Consider the following 12,153-nt stretch of genomic DNA (forward strand, 5'->3'; position numbering starts at 1 on the left):
GGAAGTGGGAGGAAGCCGGAGTACCCGGAGGGAACCCACGCATTCACGGGGAGAACATGCAAACTCCACACAGAAAGATCCCGAGCCTGGATTTGAACCCAGGACTGCAGGAACTTCGTATTGTGAGGCAGACGCACTAACCCCTCTGCCACCGTGAAGCCCACACATATACATATATAAATATATATATATATATATATATATATATATATATATATATATATATATATATATATATACATATATAAATATATCTATTCATATATATATATATATATATATATATATATATATATATGTATATATGTGTATATATATATACACATATACACACACATGTATATTCATATATTACTCATTGTTAAGCGCGGCCCTCTGAGGGTAACGATAACTGCGATGTGGCCCTCAATGAAAACTTGACACCCCTGCTAAAGTCTTAGTGGCCACATGCGTGGACAGCACCTTTTAGTTCTTATTTCCAAAATTGTGTACACTACTGAATTGGGGTCTTATGGCCACTTATGTGGACACTTATACTACCATTTGGTGGTGTCAAAAGAGTATAACATACAATGGAATTTGGGGAAAAAAAGTGTAAAAATGAAGTACACGTTTGTGTACTTATGGACTAAGTACATCCTCTCAAAAGATGATTATTCGTTGTTATTCTAATTAGGATCCAATAAGCCCCAAATAGCAAAGAGAAATTTAAAAAAGCATGTAAACAAGAGGTTAATCCTGCTTTGGGTTTTTTTGTTTTGTTTGTTTTATCAGCGACGATTAACAAAGGGACGACTGTATCACGACTCTTTTTTTTTCTTTAGTTCAGAAATGGATCTAAAAAGCAAATTGCGCTCGGAGACTCGGCGAAAGTGGGAAAGTTTTCACCAAAAAAGAAAATAAAAGTGCTTCTTTGTGTTTGTGCTTTCCGACCACTCATTTTCCACCTTTCAGGTTCCCTTCCAGCCAGACTTTTTTTTTTTTTTTTTTTTTTAAACGACTCGAAGAAAAAGATCAGAGAACGACTCTCCGCTAAAAACAGTAAAAGAGTAAAAAGGATCCGAGATTGTTGTCTTGTCTGCTTTGGATGACGCTTTAAAAAAAAAAAAAAAACTCTGAATAAGTGCAGAAGTGAAAGGTCTGACCAGTCCACGAGGAGCACGAATAGGTGTGACTTAAGGGGTCACGGGATGGTCCGAGAGCAGTTCCGATCAGAACCGTTCTTGTCACCGTCTGCAAATATAAGAAAAGCTCCGAATTAAATTGGAGAAAATACTGAAATGAGCCAACGCTAACTTCGACTTTGACCTAAGAAACTTTTCACTTTGGATGCAGACCAGATCTTGCTTAGAAGGATGGAGGAATATCTTTTTTTCTAAGAACCATCAATAGGAGCCTCAATTTCAGCCAAGATTTGAAAAGAAAAGAAAAAGTCCTGGCATTACACAACCAGTCTAAGTGCAACAACTGAGATCTGTACACGTGAGATATGTTTCAGTAGAAATGTTTACCTGTTTTTATCTGGTCAAAAGTTTACATACAGGACTGTCTCAGAAAATTAGAATATTACTGCATCAATGCGGCGTGGCATGGAGGCAATCAGCCTGTGGCATTGCTCAAGTGTTATGGATGCCCAGGATGCTTCAAAAGCGGCCTTTAGCTCATTTGCATCATTGGGTCTGGTGTCCTTCAGCTTCTCCTTCACAATACCCCACAAATTCTCTACAGGGTTCAGGTCAGGGGAGTTGGCAGGCCAATCGAGGACAGTAATGCCATGGTCAGTACACCAGTTACGGGTGGTTTTGGCACTGTGGACAGGTGCCAGATCATGCTGGAAAATTAAATCATCATCTCCATAGAGCTTTTTAACAGATACAGCTACAATAGCCGTATTCCCATGGTCAAGCCACTCCTGAACTCAAGACAAAGGAAGAAGCGTCTGACTTGGGCTATGGAAAAGAAGCGCTGACTTAGACTTACACTTACAAAAATCTTTATTGTCCCCAAGGGGCAATTTGGTTTGCAGCAGTAATCATTAAAAACAAGGTTCAACAGTAAAAACGAGGTACAACAGTTGCAGAGTGGTCCAGAGTCCTGTCTGAAAACCGGACCCTGGACAGGTACTGAGTGGTCCAGAGTCCTGTTTTCAGACGGAAGCAAGTTTTGTATTTCATTTGGAAGTCAAGGTAGCTAGAGTCTGGAGGAAGACTGGAGAGGAGCAAAATCCAAGTTGCTTGAAATCCTGTGTAAAGTTCCCACAGTCAGCAATGGTTTGGGGAGCCATGTCAGCTGCTGGTGTTGGGCCACTGTGTTTCATCAAGTCCAAAGTAAATGCAGCTGTGTACCAAGAGATTTTAGAGCACTACATGCTTCCATCTGTTGTAAAGCTCTATGGAGATGATGATTTAATTTTCCAGCATGATCTGGCACCTGCCCACAGTGCCAAAACCAGCAGTAACTGGTGTACTGCCCATGGCATTACTGTCCTCGATTGGCCTGCCAACTCCCCTGACCAGAACCCCATAGAGAATTTGAGGAGTATTGTGAAGAAGAAGCTGAAAGACACCAGACCTGATATTGCAAATGAGCTAAAGGCCGCTATTGAAGCATCCTGTGCATCCAAAACACCTCAGCAATGCCACAGGCTGTTTGCCTCCATGCCACGCCGTATTGATGCAGTAATCCATGCAAAAGGATTCCCAACCAGGTACTGAGTGCATTAATTGACATTTTCAAATGTTTGATTTTGTTTTGCTGTTATAAATCTTTTTTTTTTTCACTTGGTCTGAGCAAATATTAAAATTTTTTGAGATAGGATTTTGGAGTTTTCTTAAGCTCTATGCCATAATCAGCAATATTAAAATAATTAAAGGCTTGATGTTGATGTGTAATGAATCCAGAAAGTATGAAATATTTTAAAGTTTTTTAGTTGCATTACAGAAAATAAAGGACTTTATCACAATATTCTAATTTTCTGAGACAATGCTTTACACTTGTAAAGAACATAGTGTCATGGCCGTCTTGAGTTTCCAATCTTTTCTACAACTCGTATTTTTTTGTGATAGAGTGATTGGTGCACATACTTGTTGGTCACAAAAAAACAAAAAAACAATGAAGTTTGGGTTCTTTTATGAATGTATTATTATTATAACTTAGGTATATTTTAGCTGTTTTTATTGTGCATATCCTCATATGTTTCTCAATATATATTAATTTAAAAATGTTTTGCTGTTTATTATAAACATATGAGGATATGCGCAGTAAAAAAAAAATATATTTTTTGTGTTTATAGTAAAATACATTTTTAAATATAATTTTAACTTTAAAATGTATTAATTTACTGCTGTTGTTTATTGTACATATTTTATCATATACGCTCCAATTAAAATGTAACTTTTTTAAATGGCCGTTTGTTAATAATTGATTTTTATTGTACTTATATAACTATTTTAAAAGACACTCAGAGACCATTACACAATCAAAAATGTACAGATCAAATTTAAAAATATATTTGACTTAAAAAAAAATAATTATGTTGTTTGTTGTACACATAAAATATTACATTACATACGCTGTAAAAAGTTTTTTTTACTTTCTTAAATGTTTATTTTACAATTTAAATATGTTTCAATAGAACTTTTGCTTTGGAAAGTAAATGTTTGGCTGTTCATTGTTCACGTTAAAAAATTGTCAATACAAATGTAACTTAAAAAGTACTTTTATTGCTATTTACTGTACTTATTAAATATGTTCCAATAAAAATGTATATTAAAAATTACTTTTATTGCCTGCCAACTCCCCTGACCTGAACCCCAAAGAGAATTTGTGGGGTATTGTCACAAAGAAGCTGGAAGAAACTAGACCCAATTATGCAAAAGAGCTAAAGGCCGCTTTTGAAGCATCCTGGGCATCCAAAACACCTCAGCAATGCCACAGGCTTATTGCCTCCATGCCGCGCCGCATTGATGCAGTAATCCGTGCAAAAGGATTCCCAACCAAGTACTGAGTGCATTAATTGACATTTTCCAATGTTTGATTTTGTTTAGCTGTTATAAATATTCTAATTTTCTGAGACAGTCCTGAAGATTAGTCCTGATGGCATTTTTCTGTTTATAGTACATGTAAAATACATGTTTTTATATTGTTTTAACTTTAAACTGTATTAATTTACTGCTGTTGTTTTTTGTACATACTTTGTCATATAAGCTCCAATTGAAATTTAAATTTTTTAATTGGCCGTTTGTTAATAATACATTTTTATTGTACTTATATAACTCTTTTAAAAGACACTCAAAGACCGTTACACATAATCAAAATTGTACACATCAAATTTCAAACATATTTTACTTTAAAAAAATAGATTCTGTTGTTTATTGTACACATCAAATATTTTATAGTACATATAACACTGTAAAAAGTTTTATTTTTAAATGTCGTTTATTTTACAATTTAAATATGTTTCAATAGAAATTGTGCTTTAAAAAGTAAATGTTTTGCTGTTCATTGTTTGCGTTAAAAAATTGTCAATACAAATGTAACTCTAAAAGTACTTTTATTGCTATCTACTGTACTTATATATATATATGATATATATATTACATATATATCATATATATATATATATATATATATATATATGTTCCGATAAAAATGCATATTAAAATGTACTTGTATTGCTAGTTACTGGACTTATTAAATATGTTCCAATATAAATGCATATAAAAATTACTTTTATTGCTATTTACTGTACTTATTAAATATGTTCCAATAAAAATGTAACTTAAAATTACTTTTATTGTTATTTAATGTACTTATTAAATACGCCCCAATAAAGATGTATATTAAAAATGTACTTTTATTGCTTCCTTTACAGATATGCTTCAATACCACTAATTAATTCATGTGAAAAAACAAGCTTTAGTGGGCTAACGATGTTATCGGTACCTTTGTTGCGTGCTTGATCCGTAGTTATCCAACATCTGCGTGCTGGCTTCTTCCAGGTTCCAGTCACACATCTCCAGCATCTTCAGACACTCAGACCTGCTGCTCAGACCCAAACAGAACAGCTGCTCCACCTGTGGGGAAACATTAAATACAAGTGTTAAAATGACGCCGGAATTAACAATGAAAGCACATTTTTAAATAGTTTAAATACTCTTTTATTGTTTGGATCCCCCCCGAAACTTTGCTGGGGTTATTAAGAATTTTTTGGTCCCCATACCGTCAGAAGTCCCCTAAAGGTGACTGTGTAAACAGAGCGATGTCCCCATTAAGTCAGCATTGCCAGAACACACACACACACACACACACACACACACACACACACACACACACACACACACACACACACACACACACACACACACACACACACACACACACACACACACACACACACACACACACACACACACACACACACTTGTATTTCTTACGTTCTTGAGACCTCTGAAAAATGCCTACCTCTTAAGGTCCTCCTTTTCTAACTATATAAAGATTTGTATTTACAACACTAGTAATATATACATACTATGCAAATACAAAAGTTTTTGTGAAAAATGAGTTGGAATTTCACAAGAAAAAGGTCACAATGCTGTATGAAAATGTCATCCTAAGGAACACTAAACCAGATGTTTTTGGAAAAATATATTCGTTTTAACTAAGGATGGATACTATACAGAATCACAGTACTATTAAATGCCAGGATAACAAATATTTCACTTTTCCCGAAAATTCATTTTCACTTTTACCAATATTTGAAACACGTAAACAACGTAACCCACATTTCCCTGTTGTCTTATCTTACCTTAAACCACAGAAATAAAACACAAACCTTTTCCCTTTAGGGGACCTGTTTTCTTGGTCCCCATACCGTCGGAAGTCCCCTAAAGGTGACTGTGTAAACAGAGCGATATCCCCATTAAGTCGGCATTGCCAGAACACACACACACACACACACACACACACACACACATTTGGGTTATTATTTGGAATGGAGACTAAGTTGTTGTTGATCATTACTTGTGGGGACCACCCTTTCTACAGGTTGTGGAGGCATTGATGAAGTAATGTGCTGTTCATACATACTGGGGACCCTGGGGAAAAATAGTTAATATGGTTCCTGGGGACCAAATTTAGATAGTTTTACATAATTCACACACATTTGTACGTGACTAGTGAGGACCATTTAAAAAAAAATTCAAATTAAATTAAATCAAATTAAAGGTTTCCCTTTAGGGGGCCTGTTTTTTTTAGATAGGCTCCAGCACCCCTCATGATCCCGAAAGGGACAAGTGGTAGAAAATGAATGGATGGATGGATGGATGTTTTAAAATCATGCTGTATGAAAATGTCATCCTAAGGAACACTAAACAAGATGTTTTTGGAAAAATATATTCGTTTTTAACTAAGGATGGATACCATACAGAATTACAGTACTATTAAATGCCAGGATAACAAATGTTTCACTTTTCAAGAAAATGAATTTTCTCTTTTACCAATATTTGAAACACGTATACAAAGTAACCCACATTTCCCTGTTGTCTTATCTTACCTTAAACCACAGAAATAAAACACAAACCTTTTCCCTTTAGGGGACCTGTTTTCTTGGTCCCCATACCGTCGGAAGTCCCCTAAAGGTGACTGTGTAAACAGAGCGATATCCCCATTAAGTCAGCATTGCCAGAACACACACACACACACACACACACACACACACACACACACACACACACACACACACACACACACACACACACACACACACACACACACACACACATTTGGGTTATTATTTGGAATGGAGACCAAGTTGTTGTTGATCATTACTTATGGGGACCACCCTTTCTACAGGTTGTGGGGACATTGATGAAGTAATGTGCTGATCATACTTACTGGGGACCCTGGGGAAAAATAGTTAATATGGTTCCTGGGGACCAAATTTAGATAATTTTACATAATTCACACACATTTGTACGTGACTAGTGAGGACCATTTAAAAAAAAATTCAAATTAAATTAAATCAAATTAAAGGTTTCCCTTTAGGGGGCCTGTTTTTTTTTAGATAGGCTCCAGCACCCCTCATGATCCCGAAAGGGACAAGTGGTAGCAAATGAATGGATGGATGGATGGATGTTTTAAAATCATGCTGTATGAAAATGTCATCCTAAGGAACACTAAACCAGATGTTTTTGGAAAAATATATTCGTTTTAACTAAGGATGGATACCATACAGAATTACAGTACTATTAAATGCCAGGATAACAAATGTTTCACTTTTCAAGAAAATGAATTTTCTCTTTTACCAATATTTGAAACACGTATACAAAGTAACCCACATTTCCCTGTTGTCTTATCTTACCTTAAACCACAGAAATAAAACACAAACCTTTTCCCTTTAGGGGACCTGTTTTCTTGGTCCCCATACCGTCGGAAGTCCCCTAAAGGTGACTGTGTAAACAGAGCGATATCCCCATTAAGTCGGCATTGCCAGAACACACACAGACACACACACACACACACACACACACACACACACACACACACACACACACACACACACACACACACACACACATTTGGGTTATTATTTGGAATGGAGACCAAGTTGTTGTTGATCATTACTTATGGGGACCACCCTTTCTACAGGTTGTGGGGACATTGATGAAGTAATGTGCTGATCATACTTACTGGGGACCCTGGGGAAAAATAGTTAATATGGTTCCTGGGGACCAAATTTAGATAATTTTACATAATTCACACACATTTGTACGTGACTACTGAGGACCATTTAAAAAAAAGTTCAAATTAAATTAAATCAAATTAAAAGTTTCCCTTTAGGGGGCCTGTTTTTTTTAGATAGGCTCCAGCACCCCTCATGATCCCGAGAGGGACAAGTGGTAGAAAATGAATGGATGGATGGATGTTTTAAAATCATGCTGTATGAAAATGTCATCCCAAGGAACACTAAACCAGAGGTTTTTGGAAAAATATATTAGTTTTAACTAAAAATGGATACCATACAGAATCACAGTACTATTGAATGCCAGGATAACAAATGTTTCACTTTTCCAGAAAATTCCTTTTCACTTTTACCAATATTTGAAACACGTATACAAAGTAACCCACATTTCCCTGTTATCTTATCTTACCTTAAACCACAGAAATAAAACACAAACCTTTTCCCTTTAGGGGACCTGTTTTCTTGGTCCCCATACTGTCGGAAGTCCCCTAAAGGTGACTGTGTGAACAGAGCGATGTCCCCATAAGGTCAGCATTGCCAGAACACACACACACACACACACACACACACACACACACACACACACACACACTTGTATTTCTTACGTTCTTGAGACCTCTGAAAAATGCCTACCTCTTTAGGTCCTCCTTTTCTAACTATATAAAGATTTGTATTTACAACACTAGTAATATATACATACTATGCAAATACAAAAGTTTTTGTGAAAAATGAGTTGGAATTTCACAAGAAAAAGGTCACAATGCTGTATGAAAATGTCATCCTAAGGAACACTAAACCAGATGTTTTTGGAAAAATATATTCGTTTTAACTAAGGATGGATACCATACAGAATTACAGTACTATTAAATGCCAGGATAACAAATATTTCACTTTTCCAGAAAATTCATTTTCACTTTTACCAATATTTGAAACACGTAAACAACGTAACCCACATTTCCGTGTTGTCTTATCTCACCTTAAACCACAGAAATAAAACACAAACCTTTTCCCTTTAGGGGACCTGTTTTCTTGGTCCCCATACCGTCGGAAGTCCCCTAAAGGTGACTGTGTAAACAGAGCGATATCCCCATTAAGTCGGCATTGCCAGAACACACACACACACACACACACACACACACACACACACACACACACACACACACACATTTGGGTTATTATTTGGAATGGAGACCAAGTTGTTGTTGATCATTACTTATGGGGACCACCCTTTCTACAGGTTGTGGAGACATTGATGAAGTAATGTGCTGTTCATACTTACTGGGGACCCTGGGGAAAAATAGTTAATATGGTTCCTGGGGACCAAATTTAGATAATTTTACATAATTCACACACATTTGTACGTGACTACTGAGGACCATTTAAAAAAAAGTTCAAATTAAATTAAATCAAATTAAAGGTTTCCCTTTAGGGGGCCTGTTTTTTTTAGATAGGCTCCAGCACCCCTCATGATCCCGAAAGGGACAAGTGGTAGCAAATGAATGGATGGATGGATGGATGTTTTAAAATGATGCTGTATGAAAATGTCATCCTAAGGAACACTAAACCAGATGTTTTTGGAAAAATATATTAGTTTTAACTAACAATGGATACCATACAGAATCACAGTACTATTAGATGCCAGGATAACAAATGTTTCACTTTTCAAGAAAATGAATTTTCTCTTTTACCAATATTTGAAACACGTATACAAAGTAACCCACATTTCCCTGTTGTCTTATCTTACCTTAAACCACATAAATAAAACACAAACCTTTTCCCTTTAGGGGACCTGTTTTCTTGGTCCCCATACCGTCGGAAGTCCCCTAAAGGTGACTGTGTAAACAGAGCGATATCCCCATTAAGTCAGCATTGCCAGAACACACACACACACACACACACACACACACACACACACATTTGGGTTATTATTTGGAATGGAGACCAAGTTGTTGTTGATCATTACTTATGGGGACCACCCTTTTTACAGGTTGTGGAGACATTGATGAAGTAATGTGCTGATCATACTTACTGGGGACCCTGGGGAAAAATAGTTAATATGGTTCCTGGGGACCAAATTTAGATAATTTTACATAATTCACACACATTTGTACGTGACTACTGAGGACCATTTAAAAAAAAGTTCAAATTAAATTAAATCAAATTAAAAGTTTCCCTTTAGGGGGGCTGTTATTTTTAAATAGGCTCCAGCACCCCTCATGATCCCGAGAGGGACAAGTGGTAGAAAATGAATGGATGGATGGATGTTTTAAAATCATGCTGTATGAAAATGTCATCCCAAGGAACACTAAACCAGATGTTTTTGGAAAAATATATTAGTTTTAACTAAAAATGGATACCATACAGAATCAAAGTACTATTGAATGCCAGGATAACAAATGTTTCACTTTTCCAGAAAATTCCTTTTCACTTTTACCAATATTTGAAACACGTATACAAAGTAACCCACATTTCCCTGTTATCTTATCTTACCTTAAACCACAGAAATAAAACACAAACCTTTTCCCTTTAGGGGACCTGTTTTCTTGGTCCCCATACTGTCGGAAGTCCCCTAAAGGTGACTGTGTAAACAGAGCGATGTCCCCATAAGGTCAGCATTGCCAGAACACACACACACACACACACACACACACACACACACACACACACACACACTTGTATTTCTTACGTTCTTGAGACCTCTGAAAAATGCCTACCTCTTTAGGTCCTCCTTTTCTAACTATATAAAGATTTGTATTTACAACACTAGTAATATATACATACTATGCAAATACAAAAGTTTTTGTGAAAAATGAGTTGGAATTTCACAAGAAAAAGGTCACAATGCTGTATGAAAATGTCATCCTAAGGAACACTAAACCAGATGTTTTTGGAAAAATATATTCGTTTTAACTAAGGATGGATACCATACAGAATTACAGTACTATTAAATGCCAGGATAACAAATATTTCACTTTTCCAGAAAATTCATTTTCACTTTTACCAATATTTGAAACACGTAAACAACGTAACCCACATTTCCGTGTTGTCTTATCTCACCTTAAACCACAGAAATAAAACACAAACCTTTTCCCTTTAGGGGACCTGTTTTCTTGGTCCCCATACCGTCGGAAGTCCCCTAAAGGTGACTGTGTAAACAGAGCGATATCCCCATTAAGTCGGCATTGCCAGAACACACACACACACACACACACACACACACACATTTGGGTTATTATTTGGAATGGAGACTAAGTTGTTGTTGATCGTTACTTGTGGGGACCACCCTTTCTACAGGTTGTGGAGACATTGATGAAGTAATGTGCTGTTCATACTTACTGGGGACCCTGGGGAAAAATAGTTAATATGGTTCCTGGGGACCAAATTTAGATAATTTTACATAATTCACACACATTTGTACGTGACTAGTGAGGACCATTTAAAAAAAAATTCAAATTAAATTAAATCAAATTAAAGGTTTCCCTTTAGGGGGCCTGTTATTTTTAAATAGGCTCCAGCACCCCTCATGATCCCGAGAGGGACAAGTGGTAGAAAATGAATGGATGGATGGATGTTTCAAAATCATGCTGTATGAAAATGTCATCCCAAGGAACACTAAACCAGATGTTTTTGGAAAAATATATTAGTTTTAACTAAAAATGGATACCATACAGAATCAAAGTACTATTGAATGCCAGGATAACAAATGTTTCACTTTTCCAGAAAATTCATTTTCACTTTTACCAATATTTGAAACACGTATACAAAGTAACCCACATTTCCCTGTTATCTTATCTTACCTTAAACCACAGAAATAAAACACAAACCTTTTCCCTTTAGGGGACCTGTTTTCTTGGTCCCCATATTGTCGGAAGTCCCCTAAAGGTGACTGTGTAAACAGAGCGATGTCCCCATAAGGTCAGCATTGCCAGAACACACACACACACACACACACACACACACACACACACACACACACACGTTTGCAAGGGCCTGATGCTTCCCTGAAGGATCAACAAAAGTGCTCGTCAGACCCCGAAAGGGAAAAAAATGGCACTAATCGGCTTTTAACGACTATCCGTATTGCAGTTACAGTGTACAGTACTTGAAAATGTTATTACCCAGAATACCGCCGAGGACGTCAGTGCCCTCACCTCACTACAATTGCCCATTTCATTGGGCTTTTACTTTGATAGCAGTTTCTTCTGTGACTTCTGGGCGTACACCTGATTGTTAATGTTAACGGCTTATTTTTTGCCAGCTTGTCGGAAAATGGTCAATGGCATGTGTCGATGGAGGGAAGCGTTAAAACAGACTGGAAGACGCAGATGTTGATATAAGGCATGGATACTTCATTGTGGCACGCCCTTCGCGTTATGACATCCCAGGGGATAGTCGCTTGGTTGCTTTGTTGG

General features: G+C 36.6%; 1 protein-coding gene across 3 annotated transcripts in view; it reads right to left on the reverse strand.

Annotated features, from left to right (window-relative positions):
- Window positions 1-332: 332 nt before the first annotated feature.
- The window catches only part of tnk2b (tyrosine kinase, non-receptor, 2b), a 194,768-nt gene continuing 182,947 nt past the window's right edge, over window positions 333-12,153 (reverse strand). For all 3 annotated transcript variants that reach the window (XM_061890341.1, XM_061890339.1, XM_061890340.1), the window contains 2 exons: window positions 4,945-5,075; window positions 333-1,233 (listed from right to left, as the gene is read on the reverse strand). In XM_061890341.1, coding sequence (XP_061746325.1) covers window positions 1,227-1,233; window positions 4,945-5,075 — 138 coding nt within the window. In that variant the 3' untranslated portion in view covers window positions 333-1,226. The remainder of the gene's footprint in view (window positions 1,234-4,944; window positions 5,076-12,153) is intronic.

The sequence above is a fragment of the Nerophis ophidion genome, linkage group LG28 (genome assembly GCF_033978795.1).
Source record: "Nerophis ophidion isolate RoL-2023_Sa linkage group LG28, RoL_Noph_v1.0, whole genome shotgun sequence".
Lineage (NCBI taxonomy): Eukaryota > Metazoa > Chordata > Actinopteri > Syngnathiformes > Syngnathidae > Nerophis > Nerophis ophidion.